Source organism: Gopherus evgoodei, chromosome 2 (genome assembly GCF_007399415.2).
Source record: "Gopherus evgoodei ecotype Sinaloan lineage chromosome 2, rGopEvg1_v1.p, whole genome shotgun sequence".
Taxonomy (NCBI): Eukaryota; Metazoa; Chordata; order Testudines; family Testudinidae; genus Gopherus; species Gopherus evgoodei.
This window is the reverse complement of record NC_044323.1, coordinates 61,769,770-61,792,223: the sequence shown is the minus strand read 5'-3', so window position 1 is coordinate 61,792,223 and position 22,454 is coordinate 61,769,770. Positions and strand designations below refer to the sequence as shown.

General features: G+C 37.4%; 1 protein-coding gene and 1 long non-coding RNA gene across 7 annotated transcripts in view; both read right to left on the bottom strand.

Annotated features, from left to right (window-relative positions):
* LOC115645751 overlaps positions 1–22,454 on the bottom strand; it is a 952,243-nt gene that overhangs the window by 676,327 nt on the left and 253,462 nt on the right. The gene's annotated exons all lie outside the window — the stretch shown is intronic.
* Positions 11,070–22,454, bottom strand: part of MPP6 (membrane palmitoylated protein 6) — a 136,168-nt gene continuing 124,783 nt past the window's right edge. For all 5 annotated transcript variants that reach the window (XM_030550796.1, XM_030550799.1, XM_030550797.1 and 2 more), the window contains 4 exons: positions 21,410–21,571; positions 18,339–18,541; positions 17,738–17,866; positions 11,070–14,400 (listed from right to left, as the gene is read on the bottom strand). In XM_030550796.1, coding sequence (XP_030406656.1) covers positions 14,224–14,400; positions 17,738–17,866; positions 18,339–18,541; positions 21,410–21,571 — 671 coding nt within the window. In that variant the 3' untranslated portion in view covers positions 11,070–14,223. The remainder of the gene's footprint in view (positions 14,401–17,737; positions 17,867–18,338; positions 18,542–21,409; positions 21,572–22,454) is intronic.

The following is a 22,454-nucleotide window of genomic DNA, read 5'->3' as shown; positions in this document are numbered from 1 at the left end:
ATCTCAGTGGAGGGAAGCCTTTTTTTTGTGTTTGGCTTTGTTTTCTCTGGGTCCTGAAAGGGACTAGACGTGCAACCAGGTTTCTTGCCAATCTCCCTGTTACAGTCTCTTATATATTCAGAATAGTGAGTATTAAGCAGGAAAGGCGATTATAGTCTTTTGATTGTTCTCTGTATTTGCAAATGTGTAGTTTTCTGGAAGTATTTTAAATTGTATTTTGCTGGGTGGGGAGCTTCTCTCTAGTGTCTATAAACTGAAAGACCCTGTAACTTTTACCATCTAAATTACAGACACAACTTTTACTTTTTTTTCTTTTTATTAAAAGTTTTGCTTTTTAAGACCTGTTTGATTTTTTTTCTCCTTGTTGAGGCTCAAGGGAATTGAGTCTGTACTTACCAGGGAATTGGTGAGAAAAGGAAGGAGAGTGAAGGGGGAAAAAAAACAACCTGATTTCTCTGTGTTGTGATTTAAGGAGTTTGAAATCACGGTGATCTCCTAGTGTACCAAGGGAGGGAAAGATCTGGAGGAAGAAAGGAAAATGGGGGAGGGAAATGGCTTATTCCCCTTTGTTGTAAGACTCAAGGAATTTGGGTCTTGGGGGTCCCCAGGGAAGGTTTTGGGGGGACCAGAGTATCAGGCACTCCAAGTCCTGATTGGTGGCAGCTTATTAGATCTAAGCTGGTAATTAAGCTTAGAGGAATTCATGCTGGTACCCCAACTTTTGGACTCTAAGGTTCAGATTGGGGAAATACACCATGACGCAGGCCAAGGCAAACTGAGAAAATGCCTAAAAATCTTGACCAGAGACTGCTCCTGGTGGAAGTCTCGGAAGAAGTTCCTTCACTAAGGAAGAAACTTCCAGTAGGTTTGTTGCCTAAGAACAGTGGTTAGAGTCCTGAGTAGTGCACACAACCACTAGAAACAGGGAAAGGATGAGGGTCATTTGCAGAGTTCTACCTTTCTTGTGCTGTAAAGAGCACAAGAATTTAAGTGTGTAGATTTCCTTTGAGCATGGGGACTGAGAGGTCAGATATAGTGATCATTTTGTGAAAAGTATTCACTCACAGGTGATAGAGTGTTTTTGTGCTGTAAGAGCACAAGAGCCAGAAGACCTGCCAAAACACAATCTATAGAGGGAAAAAATGTTTCCACTGGAATATATGGAAGGAATGGAATGGTTGTCCCAAAAAATTTAGAATAGATTGTGGTGTTACACAAGCACCAAAGTGCTTGTGGATATTCAAGGACCCAGGGAATTTTCCCCCAAATATTTTTAAACTTAAACCATACATCCCACCAATATATTCTCTACGTTATGACTTTCAAGTTAATTACCTTATTGGAAAGTTGCCTGCTGGTCTCGAGAGTGTTTTGGAGAGGCCTGTCTAAACTAATTTCTGATATAATTTTCAGTGGAAGTGTTAAGAAGCAAACTTTAGGACCACTGCTACTGTTTTAGACAGAAACAGACACTTTAAAATATCTGTTTGAAGAAACAGATTGAAGCCATTTCTGTAAAACCAATGACTTTCATTTAATTTTTACATCTGGCCTTTTTCCTTGCCCACTTCTGAGAACAGTACCATACTTCACATGGAGTGAATGTTAAAACTGATTTTTAGTAACTAAGGAAAACTACTGCATTTATGTGCTTAGGGCTCAAACTGGCAATCTGATCCACGTGGATGGATCTCTGAATCCATGTGTAACCCCTTTGACTTCAGTGGGATTCTGCCCAGGCAAAAAGATTAATTGCTGCTGATCAGATCACAAGGCACTGGTTTGTAAGATGTCTGCCAGAATACTGTAGCAGAATTTCTAGGTATACTGATTACGTGCATTGATTGACAGACAGTCCACTTGCAACACCAGAGGAATTTTTGCACTTAAGAGAATAAGATGGCTCTAGTAAGGGATTTAATTGAGGTAGGATCTAATGTGTAGTGTGGTCTAATCTTGTCAACTTTATTATTTGGTTAAAAGTCACAGTATAGTGAACATCATGGAAAAAAAAGACATTTTCTCCAATATTAAATATTTATTTTATTATATACAAAAATATTTTGTTGTGAATTAACATAATTTCACATATTTGTACATTAATATTTTTTATGCTGGACTATGCATGGCATGAAAAAGATAACTGTGTAAAAGACAACATGATAATGGCAGGGATCTTTGAATACAAAATGATTAAAAACCATAGTCCGACATGTAAGCTGATTTTATCCATGTAAAGATATAATACTAACAGGTTCCATTTGTTGGACCTGTTCCACAATATCGTGTTTCTTAGGCAAAAGTTTCGTTGCTAAGTTATTTTCAGTGTCTTGTTTTAGAAAATATAACTCAATAGTTGGTTAATGTTGCAACGACAAGGTTTTCTTAGTTTTGTTTTTTGCACTGCTGAGACCTGTATACATCAGAAGAGAACAATTTTTAAAACTCACAAGTACCAAATCCAGTTTTAAAATTTAATAAGTTACACAAAAAGCATGCATGTTAACATCCAGAAGAAAAAGTCACTTGTGAAAACATGCGAGGTAAGTCAAATCTTAATTCAAGGTGACAGAGACATATTTTATATAAATGTAAATCAGAGTTTAACTTGACCAAAATCTTGAAATTTCTTAGCACAATCCCCTGACAAAGAAACTTCAGATTTTAGACTCCTTCAGTAATGGTGGGTCCCCTTACTGTACCACAATATATAGAAACATTATACATATGAAGTGTTAAGATTTGTGGGAGAAGAGGATACTCAACATGCATTTTTAAAAATCAAGAACAAGTCTACGGAAATAATATTTTGTACATCATGAGTACAGTATGATGTCCTGGACTGTGTTTTGAAACAGAATAGACACCAGTTCAAAACTGCATTGCACTGGCCAATATACTGCCATTCAACAAAACCCAGTGTTAAAAGGAATCTTGTGACTCCTCCTCTATGCCTTATTTGAGAGGTCAGATAGTACGGAAAAACCACTTGGGTTCTGGAGGAAGCATTACTAATCTTCATGTTCTAGAGAAGTACCTGTTGGGTATCTTATGGAGCAATATTTAGATCAGCCTTGGAGGTGCCCAACTATCCAGTCCTTGAACCTGGATAACAGCTGACAGACTTATTAAAAAGAAAAGAGATTACAGGAGAAAGTGTCCCCAAAGCCAATGTAATTCTTTCACGCTTGAGGACCCAATCTTACATTAGCAGCAAAGGCAGGGGAATCCATGCCCACTAGCATGGAATAATGAAGTATTACAAAAATTATGAGTACCAAAAATTTTTCCTTCTGATGTACATGTATGATTTCACATTTACTTCTGACTAGAATTTGCTCCATAGAATATAAATACTGGCCACTATAAAAAGTAATTAACTGTTTATAGGTGGGTTTACTTAACAGAAATGGAACTACTTACTTTACAGAATGCCTTTAGTCAAGATGCTTTTCATATTTTGTACAGTTAAACTAGAACTTGAATAGAAGTACAACATACTGCAAATGACATAAAAGACAACATATTGCAAATAATTTCTTACAGACAAGACCCACTGACTTACTTGGGAATTCTCTATGCTGAAAAACGGTGGGGCATGATTCCTCAGGGTGATGGACATGTTAACCACCATTCCTGTTATGAACTCATGTACCAAAATATCCCTTTTAAAAACAAGTAGGACCTGACATTTTCAACACTGATTTTGACAGTATAAATTATACTTAATAATCTCTCCAGGATTTAATGAATGGGCCACAGTTCTAATTGCAGAAGCATGAACCTGCCTTTGAACAGGACCATGCATGTTCCCCACTGGGTTTTCTCAACTGGGTTTTGAGGCAAAAACCCCTACGTATCACACTAAGTTTAGAATCTAGCCTCATATCTGTATTACAGTAGTGCCTAGAAGCACCTGAGCTGGGGACTGTATTGCAGAAGGCACTATGTAGACACAGTGAGAAACAGTGTGGTTTCTAAAAGCTTACAGTCTAAATAAGCAAGACAAAGTGTGGAGGGGAAACAGAGGCACAGAGAGTGGAACTGACAGACAAGGTTATACAGAAAGTGAAGGGCAGAGCTGTGAAAAGAACCCAGATCTCCTGATTGCCAGTCTAGTGCCTGACCCACAGACCACATTGTTTTTGCTGTAGCTAAAATAAGGAACAGTATAGACACAAACTTTAAAAAGGAACCAGCCAGGCATTTTTCATATTTCATAAAACATTTTTCTATTTCCTATTTGCATCACCATCCTGGAAACCTAGGCCAGCTCGAGTGCTGAGCATCAGGCAATGTGTACAATAAAAGCACTAAAGTTTGATTTTAAAAGACATAATTAGGATTGCATGCAAGGAGCAGGAAAAAGTAGGTCACATTTTGAGCCTTCATAATCCTTGACAGTGTCTTTAAGCACAGAAGTTAAGGTTGACTTGCCATCCTGTTCCACACAATTTTTGCACCTCAATACACATACAGAAATTCTGATCTGAAAACACTGCACAAGGGAAAAAAATAGTCATACTATGTTGCCCATAAGGCTGAGTTTCCTTGTCGGTGTCAATTTATGATACTGTTCTAATTTCACATTTTTTTATTTAATACTGAACATTTTAAAAGCCCTTCATAAAATACACATAAGTTAACAGGTTCTATTATGGTTTACCACACTGAACCTTAAACAGACTCTGGCTTGTCAGAATATTTAGAAACTTAAGTTGAATCAATAATATAACTTTTAAAGAACAGAGTTATTATGAACTAATCAGTTATGCACCCAAAATATTTGCATTAAAGTTTATTTGGTGTTTACTTAAATTAGTCCATCTATGAAACAGGGTGGATTAATTTATATCAAAGCAATTGAAATCAGCAATCAGGAAACCTTTATTTAAATAATCTATTTTAATTGTATTTTGCATGTGTACGTTTTAGTTATTTTCCCTAAAGATTGATTCTTATTGATTGGTAACCATTAAAACATGTTGATTTGCAACTAAATATAGCCTTTACACTAAACTGGCGTGTGTTTTGCTAACCAGGAGGATACATAATATATATGCATATTTAAGCAATTATATAGCTTAACATACATTTGTTCAGATTCTTAATTTTTACATTTTTTATGTTAGAAAATGGTGAATGATGCATTTCTTATTTACTAGATTATTTTATTTGCGATTTGTTTCAAGATGTATTTAATTAAAGATGCACAAAACCAAAATTTTTTAAACATTAAATAAAACTACATCAAATGTGCTACACGCTTAAGAAAAAGGTTTTATCAAAGTATGTTTTGCATTTAAAATTGGAATTGAACTGATAGTTTCTGGTAACTTTGTTTGTCAAGATTTTAGAACTAGTAGATCTCATCGTGACACCTAGTCTTTATTCCTAGGTTGGAAGAAGAAAACAACCTTTCCTGGTTTTCAACTCTCAATTGGTTTCTAATTATGAATGAACTAGTAACTGAACTGAACTAGTTGAATAAACAAATAAATAAAAGATTGTTTCTGCACCTGCAGAAGAGGCTACTCCTGTCAAAACTGCTGTGTTAGCCCTTAAACAGACTTTGGTTCCAGGTGCTTCGCCAGTGATTACCACCAGTTCAGTGGTTTAATTTTCTTTAAAAGTTGGCAGCAAACATGAACCGCTTATTTTTTTTATTTAATTTAAATTATTTTAATAGATAATAAGTTTGATGACCTATGCTAAGGTCTATTTCAAATTTAAACAGATATTTTAAAAATAAATCTGCATTTAATTTAACTTAAAAAATCCATTTTTTTCTTTTTGATCTTTTAAAAGAAAGCATCAATTTTTTTTCCATCCTGACATGGAGTAATTTGTGGTTCATGACATTCTGATTGCATTCTAGCAAAATGTTATCATTCACAGGATGAACCCAATATTTCCTCGATAACTCTATACATATACACAATTTTATGGTACATCATGAACTGCTTAATATAGATAAAAGTTACAGATACAGAATAATTTTTAGAGTGAGCAAATGTATATTTTAAAAAATATACATTTATTAATAATCACCACCATCCAGGTAGAGATATATGTGCCGGTTTTCAATATATCTCATATGTAGGAATATTTCCTTTTGATTAAGTCTTGGTACATCAGTAATATGATTGTGCACATTAACTTTTTTTGTTTTACCATCCACGCATGCACACATTCACCTCCCAGATATTTTACTATTATGAAGATAAAAGTAAACTAATATATTCATGTACCTTACAAATTTAGCAACATCTCTAACTCACTCACACATACCCATTGTGGTGTTATGGGTAGTCAGCATAAAGTTTAGCTACTTTACTTTTCCAGTGTCCAGGAAAAAGTGAGCAAGTGCTTAATACTCAGAAGATGAAAAACACAAAAGTGATTTCTGGACAATAGGAAATGTTGTACTTTGAAACTCCCAAAATACTATTAACAATATAGTACATGCTATGAGAAATATTTTCATTTTTTCAAGCTTAATGCATTCACAGCATCTCATCATTACTTGTATATTATGCAGGTCAGCCTAACTTGTGTATCTTCTAGCCCAGTGGTTCTCAACCAGGGGTACGAAGAGGTCTTCCTGGGGGTATGTCAACTCATCTACATATTTGCTAGTTTTACAACAAGCTACATAGAAAGCACTAGCGAAGTCAGTACAAACTAAAATTTCGTACGACTAGTTTATACTGCTCTATATACTATATTATACTATGCAGTAACGTGCACATACACACTCTATTAAACATGCGTTTTATGTCATTTACTGATGCATGCAAGCACATTAATGAGGTTGAAGTTTTCATGGTATGTATGCAGTTCCAATGTAAAAACGGACAGATTTTTAAAACAAGATGCTGGAAGCGGTGGTAGTGGTGACAATAAAATTTGTAAGAAACTGAAGATGACTGCAAAAACTCCATCAGTTCTGCGAGGAATATGTTGCTTTTGGATTCACATCTACAAACAGCGATCCACCTCAAACTTAGTGTTTCCTTTTTGGAGAAGTCTATTAAACAACAGTATGAACCTGGCATATTTACAACAACATTTGAAGACAAAACATCCTGTGCATGTGTGTAAACTGGTAGAACTTTTTCAAAGAAAGGTTTCTGAGTTCCAGATTTGTCAGCTTAAAATGAAAAAAGCTTAAACTATTTCTGCAAAAGCACACGAAGCCTCACATGCTGTCTCCTTTCTTATAGCAAATCAAAGAAGTTGTACACTATTGCAAAAGATCTGATTCTGCCTGCTGCTGTGGCGCTTGTTAAAAAAGCAGTTGATACACTCAAGAAAGAACCCTTATCAAATGTTACTGTGTGTCGCAGAATTGAAGAAATGGCTGAGGAAATTTTTTCTCAACTTGTAGAGAAACTTAAAATGGCAAAAATTGCCCTTCAGCTTGATGAGTCATGGTTATTAGTGGAGAAGCTCAGCTGATTACTTATGTTCGATACACGGAAACTGCTATCAACAAGCACATAGTGTTTTGCAAAAGTTTAAAGGCAAACTCAATCGGAGAAGACATTTTTAAACTGACTTTTTCTTCTGAACACGATTTGAGTTGGAATTCATGCAAAGTCATATGCACTGAGAGGGCCACTGCAGTGACCAAGATAGTGAACGGACTTGTAGCTAGGATCAGGAAAGAAAATCTTTCCGTGCAGTGGGTGCACTGTATCATACACAGAGAGGTACTTGCTTCAAATAAGATGAGTTCTTCACTGCATGAAGTTTCAAATGTGTCAAAATTGTCACTTTATCAAGTCCAGGCCCCTCAATGCTCACTTGTTTTGCATTGTTTGCGTAGAGATGGAGTCAGATCAGCAGCTACTGTTGCTTCACACAGAGGTTCACTGGCTTTCATGATGGAAAGTACTTGACAGACTGTCTGCATTACACACAAGTTCACGCGTTTCCTTCTGATCATTCATTCCCTCATTTCCTCAGCCATTTCTTCAGTTCTACGACACACAGTGTTATTTGATAAGGGTATTTTCCTGAGAGTATCAACTGCTTTTTTTTAATCAAGCATGTTTTCTGCAAGCGCCACAGTGCCAGGCAGAATCAGATCTTCTGCAATAGTGGACAGCTTCTTTGATTTTGCTATAAGGGAGATAGCATATGAAGCATTGTGTGCTTTTGTAGAAATAGTTGAAGCTTTAAGAATACTATGTGGTTACCCCAACTTGCCTACCTCCCAGATACACTTAGCAATCTGAATTATCTAAATTTGTCCATGCTAGGCTGTGACACCAACATTCTGAATCTCTATGACAAACTGAATGCTTTTATCAAGAAAACTGAATTCTGGAAGTCCAAATGTGGAGATAAAGACTTTACATGTTTTCCACTGCTTCATGCATGTCACTGATTTCTGCACAGGAGAAACTGAGTAGAGCAAAATTAAAGATATAATAGTAGATCATTTTGCTCAATTGCCCTCTGAGTTCATATTGTAGTGAGAGATTCTGCTTTGAATGTTCTGAAATACCTTGACTATCTCAATAGAGGCTTACAGGAAAAGATCAAAAGGAGTTTAAACTTTGCAAAAATTCACTTTTCCCAATTGGTATAATTACGGTGGTGGCAGTACACCTCTACCCCGATATAACACGAATTCAGATATAACGCTGTAAAGCGGAACGGGGGGTGGGGGCGGGCGGCTGGGTGCTCCGGCAGATCAAAGCAAGTTCAATATAACACACTTGCACCTATAACGCAGTAAGATTTTTTGGCTCCCAAGGACAGTGTTATATGGTGTATCAGGACACTTTGGTTTGCATAAAATAGTAGTTCGTTTTAAGGTTAAGGCTCTAATTAAGTAGAAATTAATGATAGTTTAAATTTAGAAAATCCAACAAGGCTAATCAAAATGGGAGAGACAGGAATGACTTAGTTCAAAATTAGGTTGTGGAAAGTTTAGCAAACAAGATGGCATCAGAGGGAGGAGCTTAGAAAAGTCTAGAATCCAAGATGGCATCAGAGGAGTAGCTTTCCTACCTAAAAAATAGGTATCATGTCATATGGAGGAGCTGAAAAACTAGCAGCTGATTGGCTGAGAGGAGCTGACCTTGAGAGAGCAAACACTATATAAGGCTGACAGCCAGCAGCGGAGTTTGTAGTGGGTTCAGCCAGCAGGCTGAAACTATAGGAGGCTTCCAGGTAATAGGCTGAAAATAGTGGGTTTATAGTGGGTTCAGCCAGCAGGCTGAAACTGAAATACGGAAGCTGCTTGAAAAGAACGGAACATCCTGCAAAACAGCTACCTGAAAAGCAGCTACAATAGCAGAATTCCAAGGTTGCCATAGCAACAAGCAACTGCCTGCCAGCAGCAATGAACAAGCAGCAGCCACCACTGCATCCGTGGCCCGACTGAGCAGGGAAACTGCACGCTGTGAAAACTATGCTCTCTAAATTCAGACAAATCAGAGGGACCAATGGACGAATCACAGGGAAATTTTTAATAAGAAGTGGTAAGTCTGATCTTTTTTATCTAATATTTAAGAGTGTATGGGTTTGTCTGTAAATAAAGCTGGATGCCTGTGTCTTGAGTGAGATCTTCCCTTCCCCTCTTGTAATCACTTGGCCAGTGCTTACAGGATGTTAAATGTTAAGTAAAGATTTTATGTTAAATGTTGTGACAATGATTTCTTATATATGTATATAGAGACTGCATATCTTATATTAAGTACAGGATTAGACTGTAACACTAAGACTAAAAACCTTTGTGTATGTGGGATCTTTATATACATGTTACACTGAAAGTGCTGTATTCTTTGTAAAAAGAACAGGAGTACTTGTGGCACCTTAGAGACTAACAAATTTATTTCAGCATGAGCTTTCGTGAGCTACAGCTCACTTCTTCGGATGCACAGAATGGAACACACAGACAGGAGATATTTATACATACAGAGAACATGAAAAGGTATGTATGTATAAATATCTCCTGTCTGCGTTCCATTCTATGCATCCAAAGAAGTGAGCTGTAGCTCACGAAAGCTCATGCTGAAATAAATTTGTTAGTCTCTAAGGTGCCACAAGTTCTCCTGTTCTTTTTGCAGATACAGACTAACACAGCTGCTACTCTGAAACCTGTATTCTTTGTGTGTGTAAATCCTGTAAGCAGTCTGTCTTATTTAATTGCACTGCTTTAATTATGATGTTTTAAATATAATTTTATTGCATTTTTACTATATTCTATGTTATTCTTTCTTGCTTCATTAAATACATTGTAACTACTTATCTTTTAAATAAACAATTATTTCATTTTCAAAGAATTACTGCTTATGTGTCGATCCTTGAGAGGAAGGCTGTATCCGTGTCTTTTTAGGGAGTAGCAAGACTAGCTTGCCCTGGGGAGTCCTCTGTGGGGCAGAGACAAGTCCCCTGGTAACACCCTGGCAATTCCTTTAGGGCAGACCACAAACCTGGTTACCCTTTCAAGAAATTAAAAGTGCCATTGTAGATGACATAATTGGTGTCTAAAATTTTAGGGTAACAATATTGCCCCAACATTCAACACAACTTAGCTTAACTCGACTGGGTAAGAAACCCATTCAAAACATCAATTTTGTCAGATGTTAACAGCAGTAACCTCTCTGCCAGTCAGCAAAAAAATCTTCTTGAGCCATTCTAAGACCAAGGTCAGCAAATGAAGTTTAAAGACTCTGTACTAAACACCAGAACTGGGTTAGAGTGGAAAGAGTACAGTGACCTTGGGAACCATGCTTTGGATGTTCATTTACCTTTTGGGTAAACATTTTTGTGAAGTCTCATTTTCTGTTATGACTACCATCAAGACAAAGAGTAGGAATAGACTCAATGTGGAGAAAAACTTAATTGTTGCTGTTGCTTCACTGCCTCCCAGAATGACAAGGATCAAGTATCACACGGAAATGTAAGTACAATCAATATTTATATTCCAATCCATTTATTTTATAATTATATGGTAAAAATGAGAAAGTAAGAATTTTTCAGTAATAGTGTGCTGTGACACTTTTGTTTTATGTCTGATTTTGTAGGCAAGTAGTTTAAGTGAGGTGAAATTTGAGGCACACAAGACAAATCAGACTCCTGAAAGAGGTATAACGGTCTGGAAAGGTTGAGAACCACTGTTCTAGCCTACCACCCTTCCTACCAATATGTATTATGAGATGAAGCTATCACCGTAGTTATGGTGGAAATAGCATCTTCATTCTCTAACCCTCTGGTGAATGGCAACCTCTCTAAAAGGTTAGTTTGAATTCAAAATTCTTATTGCTGTCAGACTAGAAGACTTTTTTAAAAGAGTAAAAGAAAAAAATTCAGCAATTTGAGTGACATGCGCTGAAAACCTATTTTTTATAGTTTAAAGAAAAGTTTAAATGTTTTCTCAACAGTTGTTTTAAATCCAAAGCAGGTGTGTTTATATAGCTAACCTGGTCCTCAATGAGGAAAGCATACTTCACTAAATTTGAAAGATTTGGTAAAAAAGTCTGGTAAAGAATTTTTTTTGCTTACCACCTTAAGTGTAGAGATCCAGATAATCCCCATAAAGGTTTTGATACACTAGATTCTTATATACATCCTGTCAGACAATCCTTCCTGTGAAGGAGCCCCAGAATCACACTCCCCAGCTGCTTCTACATTAAATACCTAAAAGGATACAGCAGGCCTGATGGCACTTATGATAGGCTCCAGTGTGATCAATTTCACATTTTGCATGCTACTGAACACAGGAGGGCTTAGGCCCCAGCACAAACCACCACCACACTGTCCCTTTTGACAGTCCTATTTCTATGATGGTACTGGAAGTAGTACAGTAGTTTTCTGACTAGACCTTGGTGCCTACATTTCCATTTGGCGAAACACGCTCTGACAAAGCTGCAGAGTAAGTGAAATTTGCAATATACGGCACTACAGTGTGGAAAGTAAAATCTTCTAATGTCACTCACTAGGGAGGAGCTAGCTCAACCCACTTTTGGCATCACACTTCAGGAGTTAGTCATTTATAACTCATAATGAAAGGCGTAGTGTCTGTCTAGATAACGTTTCCCACATACAGTACACGTTTATCTCTTATTACATAGTGTACAACAAGGACACTGATAGATCAATCATAGCTATCAAGTCCTATAGTACCAAGATTGAATCTTTAAAATATTCAAGCACAGGTTCTGCTATTTGTTGGCAACAATAGATCTATTCCTCAAAGTACCTTTGGAGCAGTAGCATCATAGAACCTAGTCTCCTGAGAATACCAAACAGAAAAAAGTGTCATGCTGGCACCACATATTATGAAATCTACCAAACTTTAAAAAAAAAAAAAGAAACAAACCTATATATATGATGCAGAATTTAACAGAATAAAAACAAAGTAGTGATACAAGTTTTCCTTAAAAGTTTCAGACTCCCTTTAAAAAACTGAAATCTCAATACCAAGAGCCACAGAGACGACTGAGGCTATGCAAGATTTTGTATAACATTTACAAAATATACTGGAATCTTTGAAAAATATTTTAGGGTTTTTTTGATTGTCTATATCTTTTGAGACTCACGGTTTCTTTGTATAAAGTAACTACATAAAACTACCTGAACCCTGTTTTCTTGTGCACGTAATCAAAAAACTTTAAAAGCCCAAGGGCACACTATTGTTTTTACAGTGTATCTACTCTTTTGGGTTTTTCATCAGAAAGAGAATTCAGCAGAAGTCCTCTTTTTGTTGGCATTCTGTGTAATATGCTTTGGCATGGAAAAAACTTCTGAAGACAGCTGCCTGTCACCAGAGAGAAAATAAATTAAGTGGACAGATGACTGTAATTTAGGGTCATAAAGCTGGTAACTGATGAAGAAATGTGACTATATACAAGAGCTAGTGTAATATAAAATATGGTCACAAAAGTTTGTCTTAGTGACAATTTGTGTTTTCATTTTATACTTGTTAAGAAGAATTTATATTAGTAAAAGCCTTGGAAATATGAATCAATATGAATTTGGAGATAACAGCAATTATGCCAGTGAGTCTACTGAATGGAGAATTATTTCATCATGAAACAAAAAAATCCTGTTAAAAACCAAAATATAAATAACATTGATTTTTAGCATCTGACAACAACTTTCTAATTTCACAAGCTATCCAAAGAAGAATGCAGTTTAAACACAATATAACAAATAGCACAAAAATCTCATCACATCACATTTCATAAACACAACAGCTGATCACTCACAATATTCCAAAATGTAAAATAAGAGCCAGCTAAATATCACAGGAACTCAATTCACAGATCAATATACAAATACCAAACAATGTCTCAATAAAAAAGCAGGTTTTTTTAGCCATGTGTTTTCACAAGTGTGAATAAATAGTCCTACACACCAAGCCTCATTGTAAGGCTCTGCAGTATAAGGCTCTCTTCTCAGCTACTTCACTATGATCCTAACTACAACGACTTACATTACATACAACCTTTCTGACATCAGTACCTCAACTGTAATGGGCTAGAAGGTTGGCTCCCAAGAACAGGCTAATAAGTAGAGTGCAAGATATTGTTTTACATCATTGTTTTTTAACGGTACACAGAGGGGAAGTCTACAGTACATCTGTCTAAATCAAAATAGACAACAAGAAACCATGAAACTGCAAAAGTGTATAAAAACTGAGCAGAAAAACGTCAGAGCAATGTAGCAAAGCAGTGCTGGTTGCTGCTTTAATATTTAAAATTCTGCTCCCATAAAAAAAATAATTTAAAGGTGCCTATTAGGAAAAGAATTAGTGTTTTTTCCTAACAACAACTGACCTTCGACCAGATGAACACTAACTTGAACAAGAGTTTTACAAAAATTGTTTCAAGTATCCTTCCTTATCACAGTGAAAATGTAAGACCAAAATGTAAATGCTAAAGTGAATGTCTTGAAAGTTTAGATGAAAAAGGCAAAGGTACTAAATTAAAACATATAAAAATGCTTCAACGCATTTCCTTCATGTGACATGAATAGAAAGGTTATCTGTAAAAAGTTAGAAAAATTAAAATAAATTACATATAAGTACACTTTTCCTTCAATATGTTATATAAAAACTCAGAATAGTGTACTATCATCTGAATATACGTAGAGTAAAAATGCAAGGGTGCTGCAGGTATCTTCCATCTCCACAGAATGTCTTCCAAGAATGTTTGTTGCAGCTAATTTCATTTGTTAGCTAAGTCCATCTTCAAAAATCTGTCAGTATACCCAACTAATTGGGACCCATTGTTGCTCCAACCTCAATTTCTCTATAGCAGTCTGTAGCTTCTCAAAGGCTTTGTCTAGATTGTCATTTACAATGATGAGATCAAAATAGTGGTTGTATGCTCTCTGAATCCGTGCACTTTCATCAACTGTTTTTTTCAAATCAGTGTCCTGTTGAAAAGATTTGGAGACTAATTAAAAATTGTGACATTAGCAGTTCATTACAAGTTCAAACAAAGATAAATGAATGAAACAATTAGTAACATCAGTTTGTCAGGTAGTGCAACTGACTTTCAGTTTAGTTGCAATATTGAACAAAAGCTTTCATTTACTACAAATACTCGGAAGTAAAGTTTAAAATATTTGATAGAGATGGAAGAAGGTATGCTTAATGTAATTTGGGTAACAGTATGAGCAAAAAGAACGAGGAGTACTTGTGGCACCTTAGAGACTAAGGTGTACTCCAAGTACTCCTCATTCTTTTTGCTGATACAGACTAACACGGCTACCACCCTGAAATCTGTCACCAAGAGCAAAACTTTCAAAATCTGCTAAACCAGCCCCAATTCAGGAAAGCACATAAACATGCGCTCAAACGTACATACATAAATGGTCTTATCAGCTGGTGACTATCTGCCCAAAGAAGCCTTTTACTGCAGCTACTTATTTTGTATGTGGAACTGTTGGATGCAATGAGTGTGGAGGTAATTTTTTCAGGAATCATTCACCCCTCCAGCAGCACACTTTCTCACTCCTTGCATACACCCCTATTAAGTGATGGGAGGTCCTTTTAAAACCAGAAGTCCTGATTAGCCTGCCTGCCATAATTGATTCTAGAAAGTTCTTAATTGGCTCCAGGTGTCCTGATTAGCTCGCCTGTCTTAACTGGTTCTAGCAGGTTCCTGATTGCTCTAGAGCAGCCCCTGCTCTGGTCACTCAGGGAACAGAAAATTGTTCATCCAGTGGCCAGTATATTTGCCTTCTACCAGACTCCTGTAACCTCACTCCTGTTCCTGTTATTTCATTAGTTGTTCCCCAGAATTATTTGGTATCACAGACCTGTGGATTCTCCCCTTAGGCTGGGGGGAGGTCCTTTAGCAGTGGGTGGGCTTTGCCCACCCGCTCCCTGGATACCAACAGGACCAGACTCCTATACCCCGCTGGCCTGGGTCTGTCACAATAAGAAGACAGTAGATATCATAATGCCACTATATTATATATATATATATATATCCATTCTATGCCCACATCTTGAATACTACATGCAGTTCTAGTTGTCCCATCTCAAAAAGATGCATTAGAAATGGAAAAGGTACACAGAAGGGCAACAAAAATGATTAAGGTTATGGAACAGTTTTCATATGAGGAGAGATTAAAAAGATTGAGAAGTTTTAGTTTAGAAAAGAGACAACAAAAGGGGGAATATGACAGATCTATAAAATGTGAATAATGTGGAGAAAGTGAATAGGGAAGTTTATTTTCCCTGTCATATAACAAAAGAGTTAGGGGTCAGCCAGTAAAATTAATAGGCAGAAGGTTTAAAACAAACAAAAGAAACTACTTCATACAACACAAAGTCAAACTTGTGAAACTTGTTGCCAGTGGCTGTTGTGAAGGTCAGAACTATAACTGGGTTCCAAAAAAAGAATTAGTTAAGTTCATAGGGGATAGCTCCATCAATGGCTATTAGCCAAGACAGTCAGAGATGCAACCCCATTCTCTGATGTCCCTAGCCTCTCACTGCCAGAAGCTGGGAGTGGAAGATAGGATGGATCACTCACTAATTGCCCTGAGGGAATCTGTTCATTCCCTCTGAAGCACCTGCATTGGCTGCTATTGGAAGACAGAATACTGAGCTAGATGGACCATTGGTCTGATCCAATATGGCCATTCTTAAGTTCCTCTTTTCTAAAGGAGGAATGCTAATTTAGCACCAAAACAGCCGAAAGTAGTAGAGAAATTTGCAATTGCTTGTTATATTAGAAGTGATTTAAAATAATCCACTAGTATGCAAAGCAGATTCAATGGGGGGGGGGGGGAGGGATAGCTCAGTGGTCTGACCATTGGCCTGCTAAACCCACGGTTGAGAGTTCAATCCTTGAGGGAGCCACTTAGAGAACTGGGGCAAAATCAGTACTTGGTCTGGCAAGTGAAGGCAGGGGGCTGGACTTCATGACCTTTCAGGGTCCCTTCCAGTTCTATGAGATAATATAATATACGGAGATATATCTATCATCCAAATGCACCCATTTACTCCGAAGTGGCCACATAAACAGATAATATTAAATAAATACACACTTTGTCTCTCTGTGTAAAACACACACACAGATTCTGTATACATACATATATAAAAGGCACAACAAAAACACATTAAAAGAACATTCTTTAGGTTGCAAAGTCACACTTGAAAGTCAGGAAATGCCAGATTTACAGTTGCATATGCAATCTGTTTTCCAATTTTAAAAAGAAAAAGGTAAAACTAATAATTTTATGTGCAAATGTAAGAATATCGTACCACAATCATGAATCATCAGTAGCATTTCAGCCTTTGGTATTACAACAGAGATTGCTTCTACTAGCGCTACTTACAGGACTAAGAACATCAACGGGCAGCAAGCGAAGCTGTTTTCTCATAGAGGACGGGGAAGAAATGGGTTACTGGGTTCATATGGTGGATCCAAGGAGGAGCCCAGTCCAGCTCTCTCCTTTATGCTGCTGGAGTTGGGGGAGTTCCTGCCCAATGTGTTGACCCAGAGGGTGGATTGATATCATGTGCTTGGTCTATGGGATAGCCTGAGGAAGCACAGCTCATATTCTCTCCCCAAGGAGTTAGGGGAGCTCCTAGTCTATGGGTCCACTTGACTCCTTGTGTTGCAGCCAGATAATTTATAGGGGCAGAGGAACCCAGCTTGGCTCTCCATCATCTCCCCTCTCCCCTGCCCCCAGGTGTTCCCAGTGCAGGACGTGCTGCTGCTGTGGTAGCAGCAGCACACGCCTGTTCAGTGATTGACAGGCTGTCAAAATCTTCCCAAGGAACACAAATGAGAGAAGGACCATTTTGATTTTCAAATCATTTATATTTTAGACAAATCTCAATGGAACTTCATGGGACAAAGAAAAGCTACCTCTGCAACCCTAAAAGATTCTCCCTCTCAAATATCAACGGTCTACTGCAAACAGTGGAGGTGTGAGAACATCCCAAAGAAAAGTTTTAAGAATCCTTTGTAACAGAAAGTATTAGGTAACCCGAATTATAGGGGGTGCCACCATAATAAATTAATTACTTTTATTTAAAAATCTATCAATTCATGTCAGAACATAACAACTTGTATTAGTAGTATATGATCAGTTTAAATTACTCTGTATTATGTTTATCTAACATAAATCTTGCCTAACCTTCCTCAGCAAGACATTACACTCACATGTGTTACAAAGAACTTTTTGAAAAGGAAAAAAGGTTCAAGAAAATCCTGTGAAAAAGAAACTATATATGGAAGAATTTGCTTACTGTTAGAAGCTTGGTTGTAATTCCAGCATCCACCACAGCCTTGTGCATACCATGCAGAGTCTCTAACTCTGGAGCAGCAATAAACACTACATAGGGCATAAACTCTGAAGTCCTCAATACTTTCAAGGCCTAGAAACAAGAAAACACACAAAAAAAACAAACAAAAACAACCCCCTCCAACACTAAATTGAATTAGTTAAAAATGATAAGTCACTGTACCTCTCAGTCACTAATCACTGAAGTACTGCAATTTTAATCTGGTACCATTAACAAAATAACGACAATTTTTGCACTCCTATCCCATCCTTAAAATGCTATCTTGCCAAAGGAAGGTATGAAACTCCCCTTTGAAATGTTCAACATCACTCTTACATTGGCCAAATGGATTACTGATCAGCAATGCAAAACACTGTCTGTTACAGGCCTAAATTGCCTTTTCACATTCCTGATCTCTTCCACCTCAAAATGTTAAAAATTCAAACTAACTTGTGAATCTTCCATGGTACTGTAGGATACAAGACTAGCTTACAAGTCTTCAGATTTAAAAAATCTCTCTTCAACACTCTGATATTCATCTTAGGATACATGACACATTACATACCTGTGGGTTCACATCCAAGATGCATGTCCTTCCAGTCTGAACCACTTCAAGGATGGAATCTATTTTGGTGCCATAAAGGTTTCCTTCATACTCTCCATGTTCTAAGTATCTGCCAGCTTTAACATCTGCTTCCATTTCAGCTCGTGACACAAATCTGTATGCTTGCCCATCTTTTTCATCATCCCTTGGCTTTCGTGAAGTAACTAAATACAAATTTTTGGCAAATCACTGGATATAAAAACTCCCAAGACATCTGAAGATTGATTGGGTGTAAAACCATGTACATATAATTTGTGTCTTCTGTGTGGCGAACAAACCACTGTCCAAGCTCGTGTTCAAAAAACTTATGAGCATAATTCCTCCCAAACTCATTCCCTCTGCCCTCACTCTCTTCCCTCCCTCATTTCATCTACCCTTTCATTCATTTATTCCCTCACCTTCATCATTCCATACTCCAAATTCATTATGCCTCTTCTTCAATCACTATTGTGTAAGATTTTCAACAGCACCTAAGTCCCATTTTCAAAGACGACTTAGATACTTAGGAGCCTAAGTCCCACTGACTTTCAGTAAGACTTAGGCTCTTTCCAGCTGATCCCACAACACATTTATTTTCTCTCTCTCTCTCTCTCAGACACACTGTGTGGAAGTGGAAAAGCTGTAGAAAAACACTAATTACCCATTCCTCCTTCAAGACCCACTTCTATTGTAAAGCCTACGGTAAATTTTCAAGTGATAGTAATTAGGCAGTTGGACAGTAGAAGCTTCTAATATTTGTCTTATTTATTTCTTACAATAGCATTTTTTTAAAAATTGACATTAAAACCATCTAGCTGTGTTCAAAGCTTCCCTACATAAATGCATGTCCTTTTTACAGCTTCTCTGATGGTCCCTCCACCACTCCTTTCTACTGTTTGTCACATCTTATCTTAAATTAGGTAGCAAACTCTTCAGGGCAAATGCAGTCTTTTTATTCTGTACAGCACACAGTACAACAGAGCCTTGATCCTGAATGGGGCCTCCAGGTGATATTGTTATACAAATGAATAATAAAATATTAAATGTGTTTTATTATAGTTAAGTAGTTTTCATCATTGTCATCTTCATTATTATAGAAAACCACAAGTCTCACTAGCTTCTTATGATGCACCAGACACCACAGTGATGAGTATGGTATAAAAACCTGGATGGACTAGACAGGGGATCTGAGGAGCTTGAAATGGCATTTGGAACGTGAGCAATGGAAGACTACATATCCAAAATAGATATTATGAAAGCCCCAGGGGAGGGAAGGTAGACTTTGCACTGAATCCAAATCCACAGAATCCAGAGGATTCTAACTCAGTGCCAGAAGATATGCACATACACATCCCAAGAGTGGGGATCAATATCGATAATACACATCTAAAAAGTGGGGATCAGTACTGACAATATTTGAGGGAGAATACAACCCTGATAAAGAGAAAAAAGTATTTAATGAAAAATCTGAAAACATTTTACTGTTCAGTTATAGAAACTGTGATACCTTTCTGAGACCATTCCTATCTCCAAGTAGGAATATGTATATATTTATTTATTTAGGTATAGTTCTGCATATGAAAGCAGTTTTAAGTATACATCATTTATATCCACATACACACGCATGCATGTGTACAGACATATACTAATATTACTGAATATATACTTATATGAATCTCCAAATAAGTTACTATGGTAGCTTGATTAAACACTATTTAATTTTACATGTTTTGTTTATATGTTGCTGGTTTACTGCTTGGTAATTTGCCTTGTCTATTTAAGTTGTCAGATCTTTGACACATGGACCATGTCTTCTCTGAGTTCTGTGACATTCCTATTCAAGTGGCCAAAAGTGCTCTAAATAGATTAAACAATAAATAAATAATGTTGGCACATATACTAATTGTGAGATCTCATTTATTACTTATAGGTTTTTGTAAGATGTCATAACTGCAGATAGTTTGTTAATTTTTAGATAATTTATTGTTAATGTCATGTTATGCATTACCCTTTGCCTACATGGATTATTAACCTCATTCCCAGCACAGGTTCCTTTGGACAGATTATGCTAGCAGAGATGCACATTGATTCTAATGGCATGGACCAGTTTGGACGTTTGGTGAGCATTACAGATGAGGAAAGAGATTAGGACTCCTAGGGCTATCTGGTTTCCCCGCCTCAGTCACAAGTCACTCCTGGCTTGTCTTTCAGACTTGCCCACATCCCCACTACTGCCAGTCCCATTCTTTGCCACACACTATGAGGCAGAAGTGAACAGATGGCTCTTAGAAGTGGCTGGGCATAATGGGGATGGAGCAAGGAAACTGTTCTGTGCTCAGAGGTCAGTCAGAAGGGGTGGTCTGGCAGACAGGAAGGAAGGGGTTCTTTCAGAAAGTGCAAAGTAGGAAAAAATTCTGATACTGCACGAAGGGGCACCTTTTTCAGCAGCTAAAAGGAAGAAAGACCAGAGCAGAGAGGGAAAGGGCTGGTGCTGGAAGAAGTAGGAAGAAATTACATTAACTGGCCTCTCATCCCTCAGTTTATAACATTAACAACAAATAAAACAGAATTCATAGTTTATTGATCCCTAGGGCTAAATCCATGAACTAAAATTTTCACATGAAGTTTTAGTTTCACATACAGAGAAAGATAAACAATAAACAATAAAATGAGTTTCTAAGCAAAATTCTAGTAACTGTTGATTAAAATTTATCAGGAATTTTTAGAGCATTCAGATATTGATAACCTGAACTATATGAAAACCCCAAAATAGATATACTTGAATAATACTACCAGATGAATGCAAGGGAACTCCTGTCTTCAGCATGAGCAGACAAAAGTCTGACTGGTAGTTAGATGTCATTAACACAGAAACAGGGTTTTCCTACTTATTGAGGAGATTGAAAACGTATTTCATTCTCCAGTCAAAGTTTTCAACCCACAATTATTACTCCCAGATTGAGTCACTACAACAAGCTTCAGATTAGAGTAAATTTTTCCAGATGAATTACAGGCTTCAAAAGGATCTCACAGTTGGATTGCTGATAACTTACATGGCACTGTAGTTCCAAACCTAATAGGATTCAATACTATAAATCTGTTTTTCAAGCTTCTTCGACCCACTCCCTGGGCCCCTATTAAGACCAATGTCTTCCTCTGAAAAGGAGGCATTTTGGCTACCTCCTCATATATCTGGATTTCATGACGATCAAATTCTATATAGAAAAAGTGACAAAATATTAAATGCAGATCAAGTCATTACCATTTGTAGAAAACCAGCAATTCCATTCTGTATTCACATATTACCTATTACAGTAAATAGTATTTAAAAGGTATTTTTATCTGATATTTTTTATCAGTTTTCTTATGTATAAACAGAAATGGGAATACTGTAGATTCCTTCAATGACCATCTGCTCTAAACAGTGATTCTACAGTAGGATTGTTTTTTGGAAATGTAGGCAATAGTCACACCATGCACAGGTGCTGACTTTCTAATGTGCCGTGGGGGCTCCCCCCCACCCCCAGCTCCGTCCCAGGCCCTGCCCCCAACTCCACCTCTTCCCCAAGGGTCCTTGCTTTTTCTCACCCTTGCCCTGCCTCTTCCCACCTCCTCCTCCGAGCACACTCCCTCCTGCTCTCCCCCAGCGCCTCCTGAATGCCACAGAGCAACTGATCCATGGCGGGCAGGAGGTGCTGGGAGTGGCGGGGAGGGGAAGGAGGCGCTGATCACCAGGGCCTCTGGCGAGCAGGAGGGGTTGGGGGAAGGCATTGATGGGGGGCTGTCGATGGGTGTTAAGCACCCAACATTTTTTTTCCTATCACTGCTCCAGCTCTGGAGCACCCATGCAGTCAGTGCCTATGACACCATGCCAGCATTTACCACTGTGCCAGTCGTGTTTAAGCATTTGAAAATTGTTCTTTAATCCTTTGACCCCCTAATACATCTGCTCAAGAGTAACAACTTTTCTTTGGGCACCATGACTTTACCACAAAACCTACCCTGTTTATAATTTCTGATCTACCTGATCAATTTGCAAATCAAGCGACTATAATTTATTTTAAAAACTTTCTCCTACAACATAGGAATTCACTGTCA